This window comes from Solea senegalensis, linkage group LG2 (genome assembly GCF_019176455.1).
Source record: "Solea senegalensis isolate Sse05_10M linkage group LG2, IFAPA_SoseM_1, whole genome shotgun sequence".
Lineage (NCBI taxonomy): Eukaryota > Metazoa > Chordata > Actinopteri > Pleuronectiformes > Soleidae > Solea > Solea senegalensis.
Genome location: NC_058022.1, coordinates 15,188,756 through 15,216,212, shown reverse-complemented (window position 1 = coordinate 15,216,212; position 27,457 = coordinate 15,188,756). Strand labels below are relative to the sequence as shown.

The 27,457-nt window shown below is 39.8% G+C and overlaps 3 protein-coding genes across 4 annotated transcripts in view; 1 reads left to right on the top strand and 2 right to left on the bottom strand.

Annotated features, from left to right (window-relative positions):
- gpc6b (glypican 6b) overlaps window positions 1-3,862 on the top strand; it is a 66,159-nt gene extending 62,297 nt beyond the window's left edge. For both annotated transcript variants that reach the window (XM_044019369.1, XM_044019370.1), the window contains 2 exons: window positions 623-798; window positions 1,421-3,862. In XM_044019369.1, the coding sequence (XP_043875304.1) occupies window positions 623-798; window positions 1,421-1,626 (382 nt within the window). In that variant the 3' untranslated portion in view covers window positions 1,627-3,862. The remainder of the gene's footprint in view (window positions 1-622; window positions 799-1,420) is intronic.
- Window positions 2,997-7,682, bottom strand: dct (dopachrome tautomerase). Its single transcript, XM_044019371.1, has 8 exons — window positions 7,194-7,682; window positions 6,798-7,097; window positions 6,303-6,403; window positions 5,997-6,163; window positions 5,703-5,882; window positions 5,429-5,564; window positions 5,131-5,332; window positions 2,997-4,548 (listed from the first exon to the last, which is right to left on the bottom strand). Exons 1-8 carry the CDS (start codon window positions 7,477-7,479, stop codon window positions 4,373-4,375), a joined length of 1,548 nt encoding a protein of 515 aa, XP_043875306.1. The 5' UTR covers window positions 7,480-7,682; the 3' UTR covers window positions 2,997-4,372.
- Window positions 7,683-23,602: 15,920 nt separating this feature from the next.
- On the bottom strand, window positions 23,603-25,945 carry sox21b (SRY-box transcription factor 21b). The gene is made up of 2 exons (XM_044048263.1): window positions 25,671-25,945; window positions 23,603-25,531 (listed from the first exon to the last, which is right to left on the bottom strand). The coding sequence occupies exon 2, from the start codon at window positions 25,512-25,514 to the stop codon at window positions 24,768-24,770; it is 747 nt and encodes a 248-aa protein (XP_043904198.1). The 5' UTR covers window positions 25,515-25,531; window positions 25,671-25,945; the 3' UTR covers window positions 23,603-24,767.
- Between the last annotated feature and the right edge of the window lie 1,512 nt (window positions 25,946-27,457).

Sequence of the window (27,457 nt, the reverse complement as noted above, 5' to 3'; positions counted from 1 at the left end):
AAAGAAACAGGATGTGTCTTTTTTAGGCAGACAAGAATAATCATTCTGGTGTATGAGTATATTATTACAGTTTAAATTGTACTAATAATGAATTACACATTTTCATTCTTCTGTTTTCCTTTAAAAAAATAAAACACTGCTGCTGTGACCAAAAAGAAAGCTCACTCACAGAATTCAAAGAATGGCCTCTGTTAAGCCGTCAGAAATGATATTAGCCGGCGTGACTTTGGCTTAAGGGAAACAAACGTTGTGCCAGGCAATTTGTGGAATGCCCTCACGTGATGACCTGCAGGCACCTCACATGTTTTGCCTTGAGAAACAGCTCCACAGGATGTCAGCACGTTACCCAGCATGATTAGGTCAGACGTTCATGTTGAAAATGCTGCTTTTGTCCACAAAGAGCATTTGTTAAGTGTTTCATGAGAATAAGACCCACACCTCAAATCATCTGACAAAATGACTGTGTATTCTGCACACCCTGAACATCTCTGCACGTCACAGGCCCCGGGTAAGGCGGTGTGTACGTTCATGGATGTAAAAGGAGAACATCTTTATCTTCCTTTAACAGGCGTCTTGTCTTGTTATTTTATTAATGCAGTCTGTTGTATTTTTAAATGAAAAGGTACTTCCCTGAAGTCCAAAAGGATGGACTGACCAACCAGGTGAATAACCCCGAGGTGGGCGTGGACATCACGCGCCCAGACACTGTCATCCGCCAGCAGATCATGGCTCTGAGGGTCATGACCAACAAACTGAGAAATGCCTACAACGGCAACGATATCTACTTTCAAGACACAAGTAAGCTGTTTGCTGTGCAGAGTCTTTTCTTTGGGCAGCAAATGTATTTTTAGTCTCCCTGTCGCTGCCCTACTTGGTCAAGTTCATACACCAGCTTGTCGCTCATTTAGACGAGCTGTCCTCTCACAATGCGGCCTAACCTTGAGGCTGCAGTAATTAGCATCCGTAAAGTCACGAAAAAATCTCAGAAGCAGCAAATAAAAAGAGCACTGGAGTAGAGTAGAGTAGAGTAGAGTAGAATAAAGTAGATTAGACTCCACATCCACACTGGAGAAATTCACATGTTGCAGCAGCCAAAGGACAGAGATGAAACCAGAATAAAATAGAACACAATAGAATTAATTCAAACACAATTGTAGTGCAAAGTATAGAATAAGATATGCAAAAAGTTAAAGATGATAATTCTGGGTTTATAACTATGAGTGCTAACCCAACAACATACGGTTATAAGCTCTCTCACATTCACGTTTGATCCACTATTCATTTAACAAAGAATGTTAAAAGCTTTAACCTTACTGAGAAAGAAAAGGGTTCTATTACTTTAAAGTTAACAGTTTAGGATTGTAAGTGGTTAGTTCAGTGCCATGCTCAGTCTGGCTTATGTTGTGTTATGGTGTTGCAGGTGATGAAGGCAGTGGCTCAGGCAGTGGCAGTGGCTGCACAGACGTTTGCCCCACAGACATGGACAGTGCTGCCACTGAAGCCCCGGTGGTGAAAGCTGACCGAAGTGGGCCTGTGGGTGACACTGCTGTGCACCACGTACCCTCTGTAGCCCTGCCAACCATGCTGGCCCTGTCAGCCCTGGCACTACACCGACAATGGAGATAATGCTGGGGAAACGGGCCAAACATGGACATGTTTTATTTTCTTCTTCTTCTTTTTTGCAGTTTTTGTATTTAGGCATATTGGAGCTACTGTCAAGCAGACAGTATTCAGGCCGCCAACCTTGAGGCTAGAGGGGTCTGCTCTGAAAAAGAGAGCAGTCATACATCATGATTTCCCACTTTCCCAAAGATCATTCAGTGCCATTCTTAGACTTGATATAATGGCATCACGTCACCAGTTAACACCGATGCCACCCCAACTCAACAAACTCTGCTTCAGAGATTGAAAAAAAAAACAAAAAAAAAAGTATTTCTTGCACATATGGCAGGTATTGATGTAGGTAATGTTGACAAATACACGCACTTTTGATTGTTTCAATTTTTTTATGCAAAACATGTTTGTGTGTTGAGAAATGTTGAGAATGTGGTTATTTGATGCACCTAAATATGTTTATTGTATGTTTAATGTTATATTTTAGACAAAAAAAAACGGAGTAGAATGATTTCACTGAGATGTCATTTCAGGAACATGTGGTTTCCAACCAGTTAACTCTGTCATGTTTTCATGTTTCAGTCACAGCTCGCCATTGGAACTCTTAGCTCTAGCCACTTTGTGCTCCTACCCACATGTTAAAAGGGATGAGGTATAGACAAGTATCTATGTCTATTTCTAAATGAGTACATAAATCTATGTACTTTGCTTTTATTATCTGCAAAATAACTTCACATGATTGATTTCAGGAGTAGAACGAGTTATGGAGGGGTATTGTTATACAGAGATGGTGCCACTAGCACCACCTATGGCTGGGTATTGATCAATTCCTAAAATATACTTTTTTCAATATCAATTTTATTAAATTCATTTGAACATAGTACAGTAAAATTATTTAGATTTTGGTGTTGGAGTAGTATAAGATTGGCTCACTGATACTTATGAAATTAAAATTGTATATTTAATTACAACACATGTTTTATTGATAGAGAGTTTCAGGACCCTGTTGATACCTCAAAAGAATTGAAGTTCAACACCCAGCCTTTGTGCCACTGGATGTGCAGTGTGGTGGTGCATGCTTTTGGAAGAGGACTAAATCAATTCTAACCCTCACTAATAGACAGTATAATTAATGTACCAATTAATGTATTTCAGTTTTTTGTTTTTTTTTTATTCCATGAGGAGTCTATGTCTCCTTATTTTGCACAGTGTGCTTCCACCTCACCACTGTCAGGCGTCCGTGATCTGCATGCACAGCCGCTCAGTAAGCGAGAGCTTCTTAAGTATTTTCTGGTAAATTCATAAAGCCTTATAAAGGAAGTCCCACACACTATGACAAGCACATGAATTAAATGCAGAATCACCATCACTGACACCATCACTGTGGTCTTGTGCAGCTTTCATCTCTGCAGTCATTTAATTTCATAAATACTGGAATTACACATACAGGGGGCACAAAAAGAGTTTTTAGCCACTTTTGCTTATGTGATTTAAAACCCAACGCTTATTCTATTTTCTAGGTACTGCACCAGATTGGGTAAAATAGTGCATCATAACAGCACAATACACAATTACTGTGTGCTGTCAAATAGTTAAAAAAAAAACATTTAAATTACAAATAAGAAAAAGATTGTTACCACATTTATGCAAAAGGTGAGGGAATTATTAAGAGAAGAAGTAGCAAACAGCACACAGTGGACACTAGAAATGCAAAGAAAGGCTCCCTAAATTTATCTTCAAAGCTTGAATGGTTATGTCGGCAGCACAGACAGGCTTGAAGCCGACCACAGTCACCTGTGAAATGAGAATATGTGGAGACTGGACAGGGCTGAATGCTTCAGTGAAGCTCCTCAGCAGAGCATACTTACAGAGAATGTGAGAGGCCTGGCACTGCTGAGGGGGGGACGGACAGAATCGACCTGTATGTACGTCCACTGTTCTCCGAGAGCCGTCAGCTCCGTAACCACTTGGCCCACTAAGCTTACATATCCTGCCTACATACAGTCCGCATTATACACTTTGCATTATATGAATGAATATTTGTTGAGCTTTTTTTTTTGTTATCTTCAAGTCAGCATTCACGTCCACGTTGCAACAACAAAAAGGAAATAAATATGGAGGGATATGTGAAATGTGTAATTTGAAAGAATTCTTTGGTATGAATTTTTAACTTACCGGATGCCCTTTTTATGTTTTGTATCATCGAACTTTTAATGGTAATATTTTTGCAATAAAAACATTGAAAACGGTTGTCTGGTCAGACAAATCATGTGAAAAATGGAAGAAGCAGGAAACACTTTTAAGTCAGCCTTTTTCTTTCCTATGGGTGCATTGCAGTATGAACTAATAAAATGAAGTTAGTTCAGGGTTTGGAAATAATTTCAAACCAAGAGTAACAAAAACCTGACAAACAAATATGCCTTACTGTTTTTCAGTGCAATTAAAAAGAATGCATATGTGTTTTGTTACTGTTCTTGAGAATAAATATTTATTAAAAACATTCCAATAGATTTGCAAGTGTGACATTTTGCTAAGATGGGTACAAAGATTGTACAGGTAAGGATTTTTTTTTCCTTTTTTTCCCCTGATTTGTTGAATTTGAAATAGTTTTCAGTGAATAGTACAACCAACATAACTTATTTAAGGAATCTAAAAATACAAGTGTCACTCATTCATACTGTATACATTTCTTCCTTTAGACTTGGGCTTACAGAACACTGTAATCCATCTCTCCTAGGTACAGAACAACAGGCAAAATCTAGGCTTCGTCTGTGTACTTCCTATTTGTGAAGTCTGCTTTGATCAGGGGCTCAAATCCACGGTTTCTTCGTTGACGCAGGTAGAGCACAAAGATGAGCAGAAGCACCAGGAGACCGATGAAGATTCCTCCAAGAGTGGAGCCCAGCATAAACACGTTTGCCCCTCCTTCAGAATCTGTAAAGATCAAATACAGGTGGTGATAAACTAATAAAATAGTTTTTCTTTTCTTTTCTGCAGAAACACAATCTAGGGTTCTAAAAAGTCTCCTTTTAATCAAGGGCAGATTTTGATGCGCCTGTGAAGGACCACACTTCAAAAGCCAATATTTTGTGCCTTAACCCTTCAACACCTAAGCCTTAAAATGTCTCTCTGGACTTTTATTTTTTTGCATATTTTAACCAGAAAAGGGCCAGCTAATGTCCTGTGAGTAAGTGCTTTTGCCCATTTTTCAGCTTTTAATATCTGGCAGTTATTTACAATTTACTGCGTGTTAAATTACTGAAAAAACTGTGCACAAACAGTTCAAACACAGTTCAAAGTTTATACTGTTCAAACAAATTTGAACAGTATAAAACACGTTTAAAATAACATTTGTTTGAGTTTTTGTCTCAATGTGTAAAAACCGGCATGTTGTCTGCGATACTCTCAGTGTTAAAGTTGAATTGTCCTCATGTCTGTTTTGTCACTCAGAATATCCAAGTTCCCAAAATTGTCACACTACTCCTTTAAACAATCCTAAAAACAACACTCGCTCACCATCTATCTCGATGGAATATGAATATCCCAGCTGCTCAGATCCAACATAGATCTCCTCGTTGGTGATGGGAGGGAAAAAGGGAACCATGTTGTAGTCTCTGTTGTGACCGATGGGGGCCATCTCATCTGGGAAAGTGGCATTGGACGGCGAAATCCTCCGCATCCACTCATCAAAAATGGCATCAGTAAAAGCGTGGAGAACCTACACGGTAAGAAGAAAGACACAACATTGACTTTTCTGGGGGAGAGTTCACTCTACTGTGACATTCCATTGAAAACCGTGAAAGCAGTTTCTGACCACAAATATGGGGTCATTGGCTGCTGAATGTGACAAAGCACTGGTTCCATTGAGAAAGGAGTGGACGAGGTTGTGAAGGTTGTTGACTGATTCATCCAGTTCCCCATCTGGTTTGTCGTAACCTTCCAGAGCATTTCTGTGAGTTGTTAAGGAAAAAAGATTTTACAAGCTGAAGTGGACTTATCTTCTTGAAACCTAACTTCAGGTGCCATACAACAATTTCCAGTTGGCATGAGGTATAAAATGAAAATTATTATTATTATTAGGGTTATACCTAAAACTGAAGGAGGAGTTGGTGAAATACGGAGGGCTGTCAAAGTCCCTGATTCCAAGGCAGCTTCTGACGTCATTCATCGTGGGCAAAGACATGTTCCCCTGCTCCATAATCCCTCTCTGAATTAAACCCTCACTGCTACCATTACAAAGAGTCACCAGCCGATTGTAGTCGTCCAAACTGAAAGAGGAAACAATGAAAACGTTTAAATGCTTCACTCATACGGAAACATCCCACACAATCATTCTACTTGTTACATTACTGTGTTGGTCTTTTAATCATATTTGTGCTGACCTGTTACACACCACTCCCCATCTAGAGAATCTGGACCGGTCACTGATGAGTGAGGGGTTGTCTGGGTGTCGCGCCCCAAGCAGAGAGTCTGTACACACGTCACAATCACTCTGTCCTGTGGCAAAATTCCAGTAAGGGATTGCAAAGTTCTCATTGCCAGTCAGTCTCTGCATGGAAACGGACACACATTATTGATGTCAGTTACTCGTTAATGTATTTTTGCTATTTTTGAATAGCTTTATGAATTGCCAATAGCATTAGTAATCCAAGTTCAATAACATGTGTTTATCTGCAGTTTACATTTACCTGTAGCTCTCTCTCCAAACTCAAAAGGTGATACCTGTGCCAGGTGATGAATGCTGGACCTTTGTGTGAGAAATCAATGGCTTTGAATGGACGACCTGGACCTGCAGACAAATTAAAGAGTTTAAAAAATGACAACAATTTGCCCACAATGTATGAGAATTGTTAACACATTGTAATTCATTGTAAATAAGTAGGTTCTAAAAATGACATTATTAATGGTGCAGTTTGTATGAAAACAAAACTTGCCATCCCTCTTATAGAGCTATTTCCTCTTGTAATGATCATTTATGTGAGATGCTAACAGTTGGTATTGAAGTTTAAAGCTAAAACTTAACAATTATAAATCTGTATGCACTTCAAAATTGTCTAAAATATGTAAGTTGACCCATTTCTATATTAAATATATTGCCATTATTTCTGTTATTGTTATGTCTAATTCAACAGAATTAGATGTACCACATACGTAACTAGGTGAAGGTAACAATGCTCATTTACCAAGAAGAGTGTCTCGCACTGAGTAGTAGTGTTGCCACACAAAGAAGTCGTATATGGAGATATTGGCAACCTGTGGCTCAGTTCCATTTGGTCCTAGGAGACCGAGCCAGTGCTGGGTCGCAATAACATAGTCCGGGTGGATGGTGGTCTTCGCCTGTTCCAGTGCGTTCAGAAACTCCTGGAGCTCCACAGGTGTGAGCGAGTGGATGTTCTTTCTCACCACAGGAGCTTTCCTCTGGTCACAGTTTGGTCCAGTCCAGCCAAATTTACACTGGCCACAGTTATAACCTGCAAAGTTACCTGCAACACAGAGGGCAAATATTAAATCACAGAAAATGTCATTGATGGTTGATAAAAAAAAAAAGAAAAGTTGATAAAACTGCAGACCAGACTCACCTGTACATCTGCAAGTCTGATTGAAGAATTTGGTGGGCCACCGCTCTCTGTCATCAACATTTCTCAGTCTGTATGGTCCTCCCCAGGGTTTGCTGTCAACTCGAACTGCAGAGCAGTTCCCTCTTCCCGACAGAGAGCCACACACATTGGCAGGATCTGAACCCAGAGCGGGGCAGCACTGCTTGGACAGAATCCCCTCCACTGTGCAGCACACTCGAGGGAACTGAGCCTCTACAAGCTCAGGCCAGACAAGTAAACAAAGAAAACCTAGACCCAAGGCTTTCATATCTCACCTGCTTGTTTTCTTCCAACCAGTCGTGACAAATCAGTTTGTAGATCAAATTCTAGCAGTTATTCAGTGAATTAGCTTCCCCAGAAGAGCATAAAATTGCAGCCTGCTGCAGGGGGGTATCTTCAGATTAGATTCGGTAGTAGTTTTAACATGAGTGGAAACAACACTTAGACCCAAATCATGTTGTGTTCCAGTTGGTTACATGCACATTAAGAAAGCCTCTAATTTTTCCTCTTGCCTTTATAGAGCTAAGAGGGATTAACTCATCAGTCTTGTGATGATCACCTGACTGCGAGTGGTGAGCTGGACTAAGAGCAGGAATCCTGCCTTTTCTGCCTGAGGGGACTGTGTATGACCACAGGAGACTAACAGTAAATTAGAAGCTTTGTTAAGGGGATTTATGTTATTGCACTAGTAATGTGCTTGTTTTCTGGTAAAAACTTACTTTCATCTAGTCACATAGCATTCCACGAGTTGTGCTTCCACTGAAAGGGTGAACAGTAACTCCCCAAAGGAAGAGAACTCTCCCGTTATAGTTTACAAAAAAACTGGATTATCTTTGAATCTTCATCAGACTAATTGATGCCAAGGTTACATTATAACAATGATTATAATAAGAAGAAGAAGAGGGAGACGAATGCCAGTTAAACCGCTGACTATATCACATTCAAGAATCCACGATCTTTGCACTTGTGACTTAAAAGAAGTCATAAAATGACTTCAAATGCAAATTGTGCCTGAGGGAGAAACTCACAAACGATTCACTGACGCTCAGATTGGTCATTAACCCTCCTGATGCATTCCAGTGGCCTGACATGTGACAGATAGTTTTTTGTTTGTTTGCTTGTTTGACACGGAATATAGAGTGGTTAATAGTGATGTAAAATCAAAAGCTTAAAGTTTCCATTTCTGGCACATGTGTGCTTTGTTAAACGTTAGGTTCCATGTTAAACAACATTTAACACTTTCATAAAATAAGGTTTTTAAACATTCACTGTTAACCGCTTCATCCTCGGGCCTCGAGTCACTGGAGGCTGACACAGGGCTACACTACTCCTCTATGTGGCCCCGTCAATTCAATATGAGTTTGTCTTGTCGCAGTTGAAGAACATTACATTGTAGGAGTTGATGTTTCTTCTTTATTATCACTACATTAGATTTCGGGTGTAGTGTGGTCGTTGTTTAAAACATGAGTCTGTGCTTGGAGCCGACCGAAACATTGTTCTAGGAAAGAAATCACGTGTGGCCACTGAGTCCTTTGCACAACAGGCTCTGTGAGGTTCACTGCACTCAGTGGGATTAGTGAGCAGAATTCCTGGAAGTCAAATGGAATGTCTCTGTAAAAACTATTTCACATTTATTTTCTCTTTTTTTTTGCACGCATGTAAGTCTGACAAAGATTAATGACAAAACCTCTAATTTCACTGTTGTTCATCATGGTCATGCCTTGTCATCTCAAAAGGAAATAATGGTTTTCTGCATTTACAAAGCCAAATCAATTTAAAAGCAGAACGTAAACTTAAATTTAAACCAAAAAAGATCAAATCAAATACTGTTAAACCCGCAAGTGTAGTCATGGTAAATTGCTGTGGGAATGATACTCCTTATATATAACTCCTTATATGGACATCCTGGGGGGGGTTTATAGGTCACATATTCAAAGGCATTAACACGTGTTGTTGAGTCAAAGTTCTGATTCATTTTACATTGCATTTTTAGTAGTGATATACTGTAGCAATAATTGTACAGAAGTCACAAAATTTACCGTTTTTTGCTTTTCTTTCTGTTCATAAAAACGAGTCAAGTGAACTTTGAACTAAATGCTCTGTCTTCTAAGGGTTAAAGACACATAAAACCTCATGTCTTTGAAAAAGCACATTTAAACTGTTTAATTGGTAAAAGAAATTGATTTTTTTTAAAAAGTATTCACACTTGATTGTTTTTAAACATTAAAATATCTGGGTCTTTATAACATTCTATTACTATTCAATAGTTTTGACAGTTTAATGTTATTTTCAAGTTTTGGGTTTCGCTATAATAATAATAAGCTATTGAAAAAAACAAAAAAAAAACACGAGAAAGGTTCCAAAGGTAAAACCAGCGTTGGCCTAAATTTAAACAGCACCGTGGTACCAAAAATCAACATCTCTACATAAAATGATCATTATATGTCAGATTTGCCAATGCTGCCTTCTTCCCCCATAGAAAAAAAGCAGAACCATTTTTGTTCCTTCTGAAACACAGGATGGTGCCAGAGAGCCATGGACAAATAAGTAAGACTGTACAATAGATGCAAGAGGACGTGGTCTGTTAAGGTGATATCATTTAAAAAATATATATATTATTATCATTATATTATGTCAACAAATGGTGTATTAAGGAATCTGACACTTTCTTGTGATAAGCTTTCAGAAAATCCTACTGTGAATTATATTAGTGCCAACATATTTCCATTCTCATCGAGGATGAATGGAATTATGTCACAAAACAAGAGAGAAGTTCAAAGAGTGAACGTGGATTTGCATATCACTTAGAAGCGATAAATTTTATTGCGTCTATTCACAGTTTCTCCTTCTTCAGGTTCAGCGTGTGCATAATATTCCCTAATGCACCTTTCAAGTGGGACAAATGTAAATCGTGCTCCAACACAATTGGAGGTGAAATCTACTTGTTTCCATGTAGACGGAGAATATAACATCATTTCTTGACAGATTTCTGAGCGTTGCTCTTAATACCTGATCTACTTTGCATACATGTTGTTGGCAACTGTGTTGGATAAATAATAGGAGGCCTTTTAAAATCTTCATTTGGACCACTTCACTCAGAGCAGTGCTCCGTGTCCTGGAAACTGGTGAAATGGAACCATTTGAGATGTTTTTGCTTGTTTGTAATTTGTGTTTTATGAATGAGATATAATGCAAGGAGCCACTTCAGAACTCCTCCAAGGGCCTCAAGGCTTTTTTCTCCATATTTATTTAAGATGTATTTAAGATATAAGAAGTCAACGCATAAGAAATAAGTAAGTAAATAAGTTTTTGTTATACTATGCATATATGAATTGGAGCTACTTCAACACACAGTCTCAGAAAGGTTTGTTCATTTCTTTCATGGGTCCCCAGAAAATACAAAAAATACTGAAAATAACTATAAATCAACCCATAAAATAAAAATTATTCTTACTAATTATTAAATGAATAGCTCCCAGAGGATGGCTATCATATGTAGCCCATGACATTACCTGTATATATGTCATCATTTTGAATTACAACTAGCTAAATGAATTCATTTCAGCTTCGAGCTCATGTTTGAATATATTTTAAGCGATCCTAGCTTTCCTACTTTTTAACTTGTCCAAATTTACAGTACATGTCTTTCTTAATATTGAAAAAAAATCCCACTAAAGTGACATAGAAGTTAACTTCAGTGTGTCATATTCCCACATTAATATTGTCTAAATCACCCACAAAAGTGGCAACAAATCTTTCTCATGTCTTGTTTATATTTTCAGCTACTCTCATGGTATAATGCCATGATGTTTTTATTTTCCTTAAATAATAAATGCCCAAAAATCAGACCTCAAAGGATGCTATGTAAGCATTAGCACTCATTGTAGAAGTACTTCTCCTTTGTCTTCCATGAGACAGTGTGAGTGAATGTCACTGTGTGAGGAATCTGCAGTATCTGCAGGCAGTAGCAGGGGGCAGTGTTGCTGTTCCTGGTGGCCTTGGCTGAGTGAAATGACTGGTCTTAACAGTTTGCATTTCCTTCAGGATGCTCCACCAAATATGCCATGAAATAGTGTCGGATTGGGCATCTTTGTACTTTAACTGTCCCCAATTCAAATCTCAACCATGCCAAGCACTGACTGACAGTATATACAGTGGACTGGGTGGTATGCAGTCTTGTGAAATGAGTAGCCTGTATGGAGTTTTAATCCTCTTTAAGACTCCTATCCATCTCCAAATTAATATCTAGGGGCCACACATATCCGTCTGCACTAGTTGGTACTTGTATAACCCACTTCTCTAGCGAACTGATCGAATTAGTCACTGGAAAATAAGATTAATGGGCCTGGTTATGCTGTAAAACACGCTTCAGGTCAATTATTTGGAAGATTCCATTGATAAACTCATTACACTATAAAGCCATTTCAAGGACAAGCAGCATGAAGAGCTGTGTTTAGATTAATCACCATTAAAGGTCAACATGCAGTGAAATTGAAGATGCTATCTGGCTCCAGTTTCATCAGTATGAAGTGCACAGTATATATGAAACCTATAATGCTCATTACATGCATTTTAATGGGTCGGTCCTAATTACTAATCAGTCTCTTGTACCATTAGAGATGGAAATTAGAAGTACAAAACAGACCCTTGGGCATCATTCACTTAGAATATATTAGAGAATTTTCGTTTTATACCAGTGTTGGAATTTGAAATAAAAAGAACTCTTGACTCTTGTCAAATATTGTAATATTTTGAGAGCAGGATTCTCTTCTTTTATTGGTTAAAAACTCTGCTAAAACTGCTGCAAGTGTTTAACAATTGTTTGTCATTCTAACAAAGTACAGTGATACATTTTTGTTCAACTGGCTTCCTAAAGAAACAAACAAACAAACAAAAAAAACTATACTCTTTATTTTGCTATGCCCCAATCAGAATATTGGCTAGACCCTTCAGTGATTCTTTCTTCAGTGATTCCCGCCCACCTCTCTGGCAGCTTACTGATTTACATTTGAGCATAATGCAAGCATTAGAGGAGGCACAAGGCAGCCCTGATAAGTTACAAAGTGCTCCAGGGGTAAACCTCGTAAGAGAGGGTTTGGAGTTATTTACAGCGTTCAAATCCTTCAAAAATTCATGTCTGGGGGATGAGATTGGTTTTGCAGTTTATGCTTTGCACACAAAGCAAACACAATACATATGGAGGGTGTTTAGCTGTAAATGACCAGATGACATTAATTCTAATTGACTGATCTCATCCCATACATCCAAGACCAGTGTGTATGATACTGCTCAGGACACACTGGTCCTGTCAGAACACAATGTTTCACAACCACAAAGCAACAACACAGAGGCACTGAGAATGGCTTAAGAAATGAGCAACACAAACGAGTAGAAATGATTTTTGAATGCAATTTAATTTTCAATGAAGCAATACTTAAGTTGTATGGCATTTCCCATTCACAGATATGTTTGGATTGTGCTGTTCCCATAATAAGAGTGCTCAAAAATTGCAAAGCCATTACAGAGGAGGTTAAAGGCAATGGAATTCCTTCTTATCGGAAATGCTTTCTGTACAGTTGTTCCATTTGAAATGCATTTAATTGCAAATAGAAAAGAAGAGAGAGAAAGCCAACAATGCAAGGGGCTAAAGCATTTTTCTTGTCTGCTTTGAGTGAGCGTATTCAAATCTAAGCGGGCAGACAATGAGGGAAAGGAATCGTGCTCTGAATAGTCTCTCGCGCGCTCTCCCTCTCTCTCTCTCCTTTTTCATTCCCAGGCCAACCCACATCCTTCCTCTTCTCTGCTGTTAGGGGCGGGCTTTCAACTTGCAGCTCAAACTTCCTCACCGCTGTATACATCCACCTGATAGCACCGGTGCAGCACACATGTAGCTATCCATCATGTCACTGTGTGAGACCTGTGTGGGAGGCCGGGATCCTCTGTAAATATTGTATACATGACAATCTTTACGTAATTCTTTCACACGTCTATTCACCCACTTGTTTGACAAGGATGCAACTTGAGTCCAAAGTCATGGTCAAGCTTTGACCTGAGATCCTTCTCTCCAGTCACTGCAATGTGAGGAGGAGTATCTGGGGATCATGGGCCACAAAGTGCTTGAGACCTGTGCCTTTGTGCAGGCAAAGAGGGGGCCAACACCCCCCAGCAGATGTGCTAACAGTCTCATAGGAGCAAAGGAAGAAGTTGAAGCAAAAAAAAAAAAAAAAGTGCACCCTTCAAACTTTCCAGTGCAGTGCTAGGAATTCTATTTCTTCTCAACAAAGATTTATACATATTTATACAAGCCCAAATACTGATAGGAAGGTGGTAGGGAAAAAAAATCTTGGAATTGCAGAGGTAAACTATATGTAAATGCCATAAAGTAATAGACTTGTAGTGCAAATCACACCATTTTATCTTTAATTTTGCTTTCGTACCCTCCCAACTCCCCCCATCCTCTTTCCTCTGGCTTAAAGGTGCATCAGAGATATGCATTTAAGCATATTCAGAACACGGGGCGTGAAATTAAATGTGTGGCAGAGTGAGAAAAATATACAGACGCTGGAGATGCCTTAAAAATAGTCATTTATGCAGATGGAGAGGAGTGAAATCATTTGCAATGGGATGACCCTCTCTCCAAGCATTTCTCCCCTCACTGTTCTTCCCTAATCTTGCACTGTATCTTCATTTTTCATTGAACTCGCCAGTTTGCTGCTAAGCAGCCTTGTAGATAAGGCAAAGTGCTAAAAGGAGACGACAGAAGGAGCTCAGTGGGCCCGTTTCTATTGCACTTTCACCCAAGGCAATGGGCAGAATTTAACGGATTCCTTCCAACATATGTTTTTGCCAGATAAGTAAACAGTGTGTGTCGGAAATGAAAAAAAAGCATTTGCAATTTAATGACATTACAGCTCCCAGCTTAGCCCGCCGTGCTGCGAGGCGAGGAGCAGAGAAAGGGGAGAGCGGAAGAATGGAACTGGGTGTCATCAATGTTTTTTTTTTTTCTTTTCCCTTGCAAGAAGCAGCAGTGAATTCTTCTTATTCTTTTCAAACCCTTTCCCTTCTCCATCCCTTCTTGCTATTTTGTTCTCTTGCCCATAGTTTCCCTGCCTTTGTCGAAATGAAATTATCTATTATTTTATTCTGGAAAAATTGCTAGTGCCTGCCATTCTACCCTCTCCAACATCTGATTCTGTCAGATTTTTCGAGGCTAAAACAAATCCACCCCGTCCGTAGCGCTCTCACCCTCTCTCGCTCTCTCGCACTCTCTCTTCTACTCTCTGTGTTTCTCTCCCTCCTCACCCTCCTCCTCCCCTGGCATCCTTTGTGTGGCTTCATCAAAGTGCAATAGATGTTTGGCACAATAAAGAAGAAGAGCAAGTCTCCATGCTGTCATAACATTCAGACCCAATATATGGACCAGTAGTAGGTAATGAATTGGAGAGGGAATCAGCTCGTTGTGTATATTTCAGTGGCAGTAAATGATCCATCCATCCATATGTGAAACTCAGTGATTTTTCTTCTTTTCTCCCTGGCGGCTCTCAGTCAGCTGCCTTATTATAGAAGGCTAATTGTGCAGGAAAGCAGATTATGAGAGTGGTAGGATGTACTCCTTGACCATGTGCTAATGTGATGACAAGTTTGGGGACCCTCTAAGCAGTAGGCATTGCACGCCAGGGCACTTTTGGCACCAGCTATAATCTGCCTTTGGTATTAACTCAGCAAACCGGCTTGTGTGAGTATGGATCAATCGCTCGCTCATTATTTTTACAAGGAAGCTTTATATTCAAGGCGCTTCCCTGGTGTTGATCTCTCATTACCCATGCTATGTAAATGCACTGGCAATCCCAGTGTAAGGGATACGTCACCCCGGGGCCGAGGCTTGCAGAAGCATGTTAAGGAGAAGAAGGGGCAGGAAATTTGGGTCAGTTGCCTTCGCCAAAAGTTGAATTTCAGGTTTTGCTTAAAGCCCCCTGCTCGGCTTTTCTCTTTTAATGTGTTTTTGTTTGGTAATGTTATGTTTTAAATGTCAGCCCTGGAGCTGTCCAGCAATTTAGGAGGAACAAAAAGCCCCGTCTCAGTGTTGCTTCCAAGTGTTCATGTTACCTCTGTTATCGCTGCTGGCTGCAACATTACACACACACACTTCATTCACTCGTGGTCTTTTATCACCTCAGTGTATTGACTGTTCAGGTAAAAGGTTAGATAGGGTCAGACAGGGCGATAATATTACAGGACAAATAGAAATGCCTGCTTTGCTGCGTTGGCAATAATGTGATCTTAGCTACCTGCGACTAAACTGACATATTTATCTGAGCAGAAAAGGACCTGACATGTGACACTGGCTGTTGAATCTGCATGAATTGAATTAGCTGTCAAGACGCATTGTGCATCAAATTAAGGGGGGGTATATTTCAACTTGTTTACTCATTCCTCACATACATGTACCCAACAATTCATGGTGCTCAAACATCTGTTTGCCTGACAAGCGCTTGTGGGGCACATGGTACATGTACAAGCGAGAAACCTGCCATATTTGGCTTCAGTGTGCACTGGCATGGTGAATGACGCAACAGGAAAGTGAAGCTGACAGCATCAGGCTTCGGCTTGGCATTTCTTTTGCGCCCTACATACATAAATCTCATATTACTGCTCTGTGTTAGCGATGTATATTTTTACACCTGTCTGCACTAATATCAAAGTGCAGAGGCTCGCTTTCAGAAACTCAAGTAAATTTGTGACTCCTGTATGAGTTTGTGTGGGTGCCATCTCTTTGAGGAGGAAAAAGCACAGTGCTATTCCTGGGTTTCATTCCATTGTGAAAAGGACTGTCAAAGGGCACTGTTCCACTTGACCCACTTTATTTTTTTCATACAAACAACTCTTGAAGTTACGTACAGAAAGTTCCAGAATTTTGGAATGCTGGATGTGTGATACGTAAAGCCACAGACCCTTCGTAGAAGGTTGGTGTGTCGCGTTCCTTATTTGAACCGCAATTTAGACGGTATTTTACTTTGCAGAACAGAAGAGCTTGAATAAAAACACGTCTTTTACGTGAAGAATAATTAAGGAAAAAAAATGAGATAGAACTTCTCAATGGCTCACGAGTGAGAGAGAGAGAGAAGGAGCACAGCAAAAGAGGGAGATGTCTCTGTGTTTGAAAGTACTTCAGCTGCTACTAGCCTTGTCACATTTGTGTTTGCGGCACACTGAGTGTGAAGGCCAGACTTTTGATTGCTTTCTCTCATGTCTTTTTATAGATCCCCTTTCTTCCAACACACAAACAAACAAAGCCAGAATGATTACGATGTTCAAAAGCCATTCCCTTCGGTGTAACCCCATTTGTGGAAACAAAGGCCGTGGAACATTTCCAACAACACATTATGGCTATTGGTGGGCACACTGTGGTGGCGTGGCTAAAGAGAATGGGATGTCTGCATGTGATATCTGTAGGACCATTCATAATAGATTTGTTCTGAGGACCTTCGCGTTTAAGGTATGAAGTCATGCTCTTCATCAGTATAACTAATGGCACGTTTCATGAAGCGGCCATGTTTTGAGATTAAAGACGTGTTTTGCAAATGTTGGATTTTCTGCTCAATATGATAAGGCAGTCATACGAATTATTGCTCTGCTGTCATTGACGTACATTATTTTACGTATTCTGGCTTCTTAATAGTGTTGTTGCAGAGGCATCTATGGTATATATGGTGGTGTAGAAAAAAGTGTGAACGATACAGACATGGGAGCGTTGGCTCTATCACACCTGACACTTTTCAAACTTCACCCTTAGTGCTCATGTGGCGCCAGATCTGTGCCGCAGGTGCACCCGTGGTAAATTGCCGTGGGAATAATACACAACTCCTTATATGGACATCCTGGTACGGGGTTTATAGGTCACATATTCAGGCTTTAAGAAAAGCTTTTTTTTTTCTTATGTCTGAGTCAAGGTTATGATTCATGTTAGATCACATTTTTAGTAGTGATATAAAGTAGCAATAATTGTGCAGAAGTCACCAAATAGACCGTTTTTCTTTTCTTTTTGTTCATAAAAATGAGCCAAGTGAACTTTGAACGGTGACGTCAATCCAATTTTTAACATTTTGAGTACTTTTTTGGGGGGGTTTATATAGTTGGTGAAAATGAAATATATTTTTTTCATCAGGTTGTGCTGAAATAAGCTGAAATAAAGGATATAAGAAACTCTATGTTGCACATTCTTATAGCTTGTGTATATACTGTAGGTTTAAACATAAAAACAGCCCAAACCTTCTGTGTTCTAAGTGTTAATAACACAGCAAGAGAAATGAGGAAATCACTCTTAAGAGACTGCATTGGAGTCTCTTTCACAGAAACATGCTGCACGCAGGACGGCGAGCTGTGTTCTACCGACAGAGACAGAATTCAAGTTTCCATTCAATGAGCGCTTTCGTCAGGATTGCAACATTTAGTGCACAAAGATTAGTGATGGAGCAACATATCATTTGGCAATGATCTATTTTGCCAGTGTTAATTACAACAAGTCTGCGAAATTTGACTGCTAAACTGCGATATCACAATGCAGGGTGTGAATCCCAAATCAAGCTTTGCACCCTATAATCCTGTTAAAATGTAATAAATAATCCTTGCGAATTAATGCTGGCAATATTTCATTTTAATAAGTTCTTGTAAAATCGAGAGAGGGAGAGAAAGAGAGGGAGGAAAAAAAATTGATGGCATTACAGCTCACTCACTTCAAGTGTGGTCGTGAGTGTGCACGAGGAAATCATTCCTTCTCATTAAAGGTGCAATCTTCAAGCCCCCCAGATCTTTGTTGTAATAACTGGGGAAAATAATCTCTTTTATTGATAGGCATATGTAGCAGAGAGTATGCCAACTGACAGGTACTTATCTTTAGCCTGTGTCCTGTGTTATAGAAAGATATAATTCTTTGTGACTTCTCCCCGGGGCATCAGCTCTTCAACTTCATTATTTCTACTTATGACAGATATATTTTTTCCTTGAAAACCTGAGAATTAATATGAGAGCCAGCAATCTCTGCCAGCGGTCATTTGGAAATGGAACAAAAAATGTCATGTCAGTTTAAAGAACATATTTTAAGGCTCCTCGCTGGCATTATTCTAATTTATTGATGGATTCATAGAATAATCATGTGCCTCATGTTCCAGGTTATTGACTTAATGATTTCAGAGACTATACCTAGCAGCTATATGATATTTTGGAAAAAAAAACACTGCTAAATATTTGATCGGGTCAATCCACAACATCGGCACTTACAAGTTTTGCGTATATGTAAGCTTCTGTGATGCTCTCATATTATTTATTTTCCAGCCAGCTTTTGTGATGTCTTAATGTGTCCTTTTTTTAACACAATAATCCTTCTAAAAAATACTGAATAAGAATATAAAGTTATCAGTGTAATGAGTTCTCTCTGACAGCAGTGGGAGCTTTAGAGTTAGACAGTCTGCCAGGAGCAGGGTGCGTGTCTCACTTTGCACATTTCCCTCTGTTTTAAACAGACTGGGATACAAACACACACCCTCACACTGGTGTTTTTAAAACATCTCAACAATTTCCTCGTAAGTGTTCAGGTAAGAGTTTGAACGTGAAGATTAAAATATACCTCAAATGTTGGCAGGGTGTCTGCTTCTCTCGTGATGTCATGTCAGCGGTCTAATAAGAAAATGCATCTCTTGTGTTTTTGAAGAGATTGGCTTTATGTCCTCATGCTCCCCTCGCTCGTAAATCTCAATGCCATTTGTGGGCAAAAATACAGGAAATAACAAAAATCCTTTTTCTTCAAATGTTTGTTTTTCTGACCTTGGGTCTGGTGAGAAGTAATTTAACTGGACGTTTATAGGGAAATAAAACATTATTACACACAAAAAAAGGGGAGAGAAATCTTTGATTAATGATTAAATGATTTTTTTATTGCCAGTATAATTGTTATAAAACTCCACGTCTCTGAGACCCCACTATAACCAAAAAGATAAATAAATATTGCAACAGATTTTTGTCACATTTGTCAAAAAGCAAGTCTCTAAAATTGGGAATAAAGTCTTTGTTTTTTTTATTAAGAGTGTCTGCTGTACATAGAAAAATGACATGTCACATCAGTGATCTTTCCTCTTTCAGTGCTCTGTTATTTTTATAAATATTGAATGAATGATATTGTTGCTGTGACAGTGGATGTGTTGTGTTGTGAGATTTTTTAGTGCACATTTTGCTCATCTTAGTCCAGAATGCTGCTGCCCGAGTCCTGACTAATACTAGGAAACTGGACTACGTCACAGGATCGATTTCAAACTTAAACTATAAAGCAAGGAATGGTCTTGGACCAAAATACATCCTAGACTTATTGGTCCCCTGTGACACATCCAGAGCCCTAAGACCATCATCACAAAGAGGTTTCCTGTGTGTTTCCATGCAGATGCAGAACCAAACAACGTGAAGCGGCATTCAGTTATTCTCACCTGTGGAACAAACTTCCTGAACACCTGAGGTCGGTCTGCTCACACTGTCACTGTCAGCTCGTTCAAATCAGGCCTGAAAACATTATGATCATCTATTGCAGCTTTTTCTGTGTTGTGTTGATTTGAATGACTATTTTAATTGTAATGTGGATTTTAATGTAATTTTAATGGCCCACTTTTATTCTATGATTTTCTTTATGTATTTCTATGCCCTTGTAAAGCACTTTGAGTTGCCCCGTGTATGAATAGGGCTCCACAAATAAACTTGCCTTGCAGAACTGGTGATTATCTTAAACACCCCATCACCTACACTCACCTGCCCCAAACTGATTCACACGTCCCCCTCCTCTCTGAACTCCATCATGACTCCCCCCCCTGCACTTACTGCATTATGTACTATTTAAGAAACTTGGACTAGTTAAAAAGAGAGTCAGACATCAGAGGCAGTGTGGCGTGTTTTTAAGGATGGACTGTACAGTACACAGAGATTTCTCATTTCTCTTGGTGACCTTGGGCACAGTGACATGCACGGTGTCGAGGCTTTGATTTGCCACGTTGAGGTGTTGCGGGAAAAGGTGCAATGCAAGATAATTTTGGCTTTTTTATCCCTCCCTCCTGCGGGAGCATAGAGAAGTAAGAAATACAGCAGCCCATACTCGGGAGATTACAGGTAATATGGCACACAGCCTTCATAAACATTCTTGACCCAGCCTGATCATACAGATATTGCTTCAGGAGAGACTTTTCACACTTTGATTTGCCTAAAATGAGATGGAGAAGTGAGTGATCAGACTCTTTGAGGTTCCTCACAGAGAGGCCAGCACTGGCTGTATCTCGCAGCGGTGGACAGCACTCTCTCACACACACACACACACACACACACACACACACACACGATATGACAACTGGGTGAGCAAGGAGCAGACTCGTGCAAACAAAGTGAGGGAAATATTCTCAAAGAGATGACACTGATGTATAATTCATGTAAAAAAAAAAAGAGAAAGAAAAACCTAAAATGATCCATCTAAAGCCATTGAGGCCAGGTGATAATCTATGCTTCCGGTGCAGCCGAGGGCAAATTAGGGATGAGGAAACCTTTGTACGTCCCTCTAAGGTCAACATGGTTGAACTGGTGATACATATGTATGTTAATTTACCTAATCTCACTTCTACAAATGTCTTACAGGCACATAAAGGGTTTAACACTAAGACATAATGATATCAGGGCATCAAGCAGGGGGAGCTTATGAAAACATGAGGCAACCTTGGCTTTAAATGCTTTCTGGTGTAGAAGCCTTTTGTAGCAACTGTCAAGCTACGGTAGCAAGGCATTTATTCTTATAGATTAATTTCTTTATAAAATGAAATAAAAATTAAATTCATATATTTATTTTCCTCATCTTCATTCTAAAAACAGAATTGTGCTTTGGATATAAGATCACTGTGCAAATTATTTATTTGAATTTGAAATTGTGTAAATTGTACTACTTTAATTAAGAAACTGCCATTATCTTTGCAGGACTTCACACTATATCGCCCTGGTTTTGTGAAATAACTGTCATTTATGCATAAAAGTGAATTTTGCCATCCTTTCTGATCTCCAAATGCAGAGATAAAGATATGATGTGATAACTGCTGCAATAACACTTTAGCGTGAACATGATTTAAATTAAAGTGAAGTATTATTTGAACCCAGACTAAACTATCAGTTTTTTTGGGGGGGAGGGGGGGTTTGGAGTGTGCTCACAAAGCACCATCACAACCTTTTCTTTTTCACTTCAGATCACAACTAATATTTATGTACGCCATAAACTGATGATGAGAGTTAGTTTGATGAATAAATTCATATCAAAGAAGTTGAAGAACGCAGTGACCTGACTTCTGTGAGGATTTAGTTGGTGTGTATAAATGGTTTTTTTTAGGAATGGCAAAAAAAAATGATTTCAACCCGTTTGTTTTTATTTATTCCACTTGCTGCGATTTTTTTTGGAGCAAAAAGAGAGATAAGAAAAAGTTTTTTTCCAGAGTTGCATCACCTTTCCCACTCAGTTCTCATCTTAGAGGGAAAAAAACACAGGCTATCTATTCAAAAGGCATTTAGTCCATTTCTTTCTTGGCCGGTAAACCCATTCATCAATTGTTCTGGCTTGTAGATTGCATTCTAATGCTAATCTAGCGTGTTAAATATCTTTTTGTTCCCCTTTCACCGTTTTGTCATTCAGTTTATCCAGTTTTGGCCACCCATTTTATTTATTTATGCGCCTGCTTCTATTCATGCGCTCATGTATTTTTTATTATGTTGTTTCACTGTCATGCAGTGTCAACTCACTCTATTCAACGTGGGCTACTTGAAGGGCTTGCAGGGACAAAGCGTGTACACATTGCAGTGCTATTCACTCCGGCCAGCTGGATCGGCTGAAAAAAACCTTGTGAAAAGAAATCCTCCACAATGGACACAGAAGAAGTGCACAATGCTAACAGTTTTCCAAATACCACTGATTGCTTTCATCACAATGAGGGAAAGCAGCCGCTTTTGCAGAGCTCCACTTCAACAAACAACACTCTCACAAAACCTCCCAACCCATGTTTTGTTCCCAGACAAAACCTCCTCGACCGTCTAAACGCTCCCAGAGTTGAAAAAAAAGTTCTTTCAGCTTTCTTCCCCTTTTTCCTCAAGAAAAAAAAATATAATTAAAAGCCAAAGAAAGAGAAAGAAATGGCCACTGAGCTCACAATGCAAGTTCTTCTACAGACCTCACGACCTTCTCCGTGTTTTGATCAGGATGTTCCCTTTTATGATACCTTGAAAATATGTTTCAAGGTATTAATAGGAATGTTTTACATTTTTTCTTATTTCCCATTTTATTTTATTTTTTTATGGCATATACATATATACATATATATATATGATGAACATTTTTGTGCTGACAAAATAAGTAAATGCAATTAAACCAATCAAAAGCCTGACATGTGATTTGCATTTATTTATTAAAAATGGACCAGTATGCACGTGTTTTTAATGTGCAAAAACAAACAAACACTTGTGATTTGTATCGTTTTCAGTAAAACACACGGTCACACATTTTGCGCGTTACTTTCGGGGCCAAGAAGGAAGTTCCGTGGAGAGAAGTGATCGGGGTGTTACAATGGAGATCACAGTGGTGAAAGGGTGAAATTAACCGTGACGGAGATAATTATCCCTGGACTGTCCAAATTAGTTTTGCATAATCGCTCTGATCCTTATGAATTAATCTCCCAGTGTAATCTAGGAGGGGCAGTTTTGCTTGAATGACGTGCATTTTACACACGTTCGGGGATCTAATAAGGATTGATATGTGGTGCAGGCGGTTCACACGTAACGTGGCAGGGAGTGCGTGCATACACACACACACACACACACACACACAAAAACACACTGACACACGCACGCGCCTGTGCACGTGAGTGCGTAAAGACAGTTGGGAGTGCGCGCGTACAAACACACACACTGGCACAAACCTGTGCACATGAGTGCGTAAAGACAGTTGATGAGCAAGATTCCTCCTCTTTTAGGCTTTATAAATTAAATGCACTTCTTGGAGACTCGTGGAGACTCAAAGGCTAAAAGAGGAGCTTGTTCTGCCTAAAAGCACCTCTTTCACTCTGTGTGTGTGTGTGTCCTTTTCCTGGGAAAAAAAGCTCAGTTTTATCTTCCTTCCTATTCCCGATTAAAATTGTGATAAATAAGGTTTTGGCTCCTGATTACAATGGGCTGATTTAGATTTCCCCGCAGCAGTGCCATTCAAAGCGAGGACAAAAGCGGCCTTTGGAGGAAACCTTACACTTCACCTGGTACAGAGCAGCAGCAGTAGCAGCAGCAGTGAAAAAAGAGATAAGCATCTTGTTCATCTCACCAAGAATGAACATCTTGCGATTCCCTTTCCGTTTAATCCGAATACGCTTTATTGTAGTCCTTTTGCTTCAACAGTACATAACGGAGGTTAAAGAAAACACAAAACAATACAAAGTCCATACGAGTTAGTTAAAAACGTGTTGCTTTTTTTCTGCTGCACATGATAAGAGGAGAGGGGAGGAGTCAAGAAAAATGATCAAGTTGAATAAAAATCCATTTGCATCTGAATTTTCTTACCTTTTAGCCAAAAAAATAAAAAGAAAGAAAAAGAAAGTTGCAATGCACTGGAATTTAATACCACCTTCAAAATAAATTACATCCGTAATTCAAGTGCAAATATCACAGAACTAGTCTTGTCCTTTTTTTTTGAAAAAACAAAAAAACAAAAAAAAGAAAAGAAAAAAGAAAGAAAAGAAATGTCTGGGTCACCATAGATTCCACTAAACAATAAATATTACAGACATCTATAAAACGGTTTTAAAACTCAAAATATACACCGGATTTCTAAGTGAAATACGCAGATTTCCTGGCCCTATCTCCAAAACACTAAAAGCCTATAACGGCAAATAAACTAGAGTCTTCTTTTTTTTATCTGTACACATTTACAGTCACTCAGGAGAAGAGAGGAGGGGTAAATGTTGTCACAATCCTCCTTGATCCGTGAATTACGACATGTTATCTGAGAGGAAATGCTGTGATCCTGTGATTAATATTGTCATTGTGTGTTGGCTGCCCTTGGTTCCAACAGGTTAGTCAAGCAGGTGCAACTTTTTAAACGATAGAAAGAAGAAAAGGAGCAGGGTGCCGTTTTGGAAATTAGTTTTCACAAACTGTTCTGTCAGATACCCGCTTTTTCCTCTCACAGGAAATGTGTGTCATCCCTTTATGTTGACGTCCTTTTCCTCCACAAAGAGATGGTGACAGGGCAGTAGCAGTAACAACAATAATAATAATAATAATAATAATTAAGAGTTCTCTAAATAAGAATGACCTTAGATAAAGGCATTAATCAATGTACATACACATGTGATATCTGAGACGACGAGCACTTGATCACATGTACAAGTTTGTGCATGCATATTAAAACTCTTGCATGATTAGCTTTTTTAAAAAACAAAAAAACAAAAAAAGGTTTTTGTTTCTTTCTCTTTTTCACGCGTCACTGTCTCGTTAGTCCAAACTGGGGCCTTATCATAACGCCGCAGCGTACGCAGGATACGGTTCAAGTTGAGGTTTCCCCATGCCGGGCAGGAGGATGTATGCCAAGGGCGGCTGGAGTCCAGCTGATGGCCAGCCCGTACAGTTACAAGGGATCATGTAGCCCGGGTTTCCAGGGGAAGGGTGCGAGTGGGTGTGGGTGTGTGTCCCGCCACCTATACTGCCAGTGCCGGTGAACGCCGTGGCGCCTGCCGGTGCGTAACCAAGCGGAGACGCGTACGAAAAGGATGGTGGGGAAAGCTCGGTCATCTTGGATCCCAGGTCGAAAAAGGAGTAGGGGTTCGTGGACATGGACGGGTTGAAGAAAACTCTGGCTGCTGCGGCCGCTGCAGCCGCTGCAGCCTTCTCCGGGTTCCCGGCGAGGGAGTCCGAAAGAGCTCCAGCGGAGAGCCCACTAACTTTGAGCGCGTCGTGCTCCCCGAGGTTGTAGGGCACGGGGAAAGAAAACTTGTCTTTTTTCATCAGAGTCTTGGGCTTCCGTCGCGGTCTGTATTTGTAGTCTGGGTGCTCCTTCATGTGCATGGCTCGCAGTCGTTTGGCTTCGTCGATGAACGGCCTCTTCTCGGACTCGGTGAGAAGTTTCCATTCCGCTCCCAGTCGCTTGCTGATCTCGGAGTTGTGCATTTTTGGGTTCTCCTGAGCCATTTTTCTGCGCTGGGCTCTGGACCAAACCATGAACGCATTCATCGGACGTTTAACGTGATCTAATGGCTTAGACATGTTGGCACTGATGCGCTCTGTAGATAACACAGAAGAAAACGCATTCAATTAAAGGAAAAACATAACAAATAACTTTCACAAAATCACAAAAACACCTTCATCCAAATGCACTCCACGTGCGTAAAACAAACACAGCTCATGTTTTTGGTTACTTACCCAGAAGTTCAATTCTTCATTCCACCGTTGATTTATCTTTCTGAAAAGTACAAGTGTCAGCGTCCTTTATACAACTTATGTTTTCTGCTTCGTGGTGGCATCCATCAGTAAAAGCCTACGCCTTCAGCAAGCAGGAGGAGGGAGGGAGAAAACACGCGCGCATACACACACACACACACACACACAGCCGTGTCGCCTGAGACTGTCAACCACCTCACAGCAGCAGCAGCATTTACGCAAGTGGATGATAACTCCCGCTCGCCCCATGTGAAATACAGGGCTGTGTGGCAGGTAGTGAAAGTGCCGCTGGCGCATGCGCAGCAGTGCTGAAAGGCATCCGACTCTTCAGCGATTTTCTTTTCAAACTCCCACCCTGAGTTTGAAGAAGAAAACACATCTCGTATTTTATATCTTCATTAGGAGGGAGAGCGCGCAGCAGCGGCCACACTGCTGCACATGATCTCAGCACATTCATACGAATCTATATTTATATTTGGTGTTAATAAACAATTTGTGGAATTTTAGAATGAGGTCATTAACTCGTCGTTGAGCCCGAGAGGATGAACTTCTTACTAAAAAGGTCCCAGCTCAGGTCTCCGCAATGATGTTTAGATGCAGTCTGATAGCGCTGTTTTAAATGTGTTGTCTCATTTTTGCACTTGTTTTGGGTTGGACGGAGCAAAACAAGACAACAGATAATGTTTATTTTTCTGTGCAATATTCTGCAAAATAAATATGACCTGACCGCGACAAAGTGGCAACAGGCAACAGGCAACACGCACGTGCATGCTGTTGAGAATGACACGGAATCTGAGTAAAGACCTCGCCCTGTCTCCTTCTCCATCATCACCTTCTTATTCCTCTGTAAAACATTTGTCATTACACGCCTAATCTCCTTTATTCTCTGTTTCATTTATTTAATTGACAATATAACCAGCTTGAATCGGCTGGTGTCATTCCACTCTCTCACCTTTCATGTCTCTGCCCCTTCCCTTTCCCTCGTGGGTGGCACTGCTATTAAATAGTGTGTGTGTGTGTGTGTGTGTGTGTAACAGAGAGAAAGAGAAAGAGAGCAAGGGAGAGGACATGAAAAGTAAATAATGTCTCTCTTAATTTCCACATATTGTGGCATCATTTTGGCGTAAATACTAAAATGCTGAGGAGGTCTGAAGTGTTTCTAATCGCGCATTGGTGAAATTAATTACTTTCCTGAAATCCCCCCTCTTTTCACTTTCACTTCAAAGGACTTTCCCAAGGGCAGCGAATCGACAACTGAAATGAGGTTGTCGAATATTCAACTACGCAATTACAGTTATCTGCAGGACTTGTTGAGTAAATCGTAGGTTTAAGTGGTTTGTTCTCGCACCTCCTTCGTTGTACATAATTACATACAGTGTGTGCAAAAGGAGGGAAACAGAGAAGGGCTGCGTGGAACAAAATTATAAATGAGGAATTAGGCTGCAGGTCGATATAAATGGATGTCAAATTCAATTCGTATATTGTTCTTTTTTACGGTTTAGGCAAATAAAAAAACAGTTTAAATAGTATTCAATTATTATTCCCATTCTTTTTGTTATAAAGAAATACAAATAATAACATAAATAACCGTAGACGGGGTGAAAGTTGAGAGAGATGACGTCCCAGAGTGATGCGCAATTTGCAGGAGACGTCGCCCTTAAATGTCTGCTGCAATTAGGAGATTAATTGTTTTAAGGGTTTTGTCAGTGAGTAACAATCTTTGGGGGTTGTTTCATTTAAAAAAAAAAAAAATCTTACCGAGGGACTCG

Coding starts and splice junctions, on each gene's coding strand:
- sox21b (XM_044048263.1), bottom strand. CDS start 25,514: ATGTCTAAGCCATTAGATCACGTTAAACGTCCGATGAATGCGTTCATG.
- dct (XM_044019371.1), bottom strand. CDS start 7,479: ATGAAAGCCTTGGGTCTAGGTTTTCTTTGTTTACTTGTCTGGCCTGAG. Junction 6,404..6,797: donor AGTGCGAGACACTCTTCTTG/GTAAATGAGCAT, acceptor ATTTGTCTGCAG/GTCCAGGTCGTCCATTCAAA. Junction 5,565..5,702: donor AACTCCTCCTTCAGTTTTAG/GTATAACCCTAA, acceptor AACAACTCACAG/AAATGCTCTGGAAGGTTACG.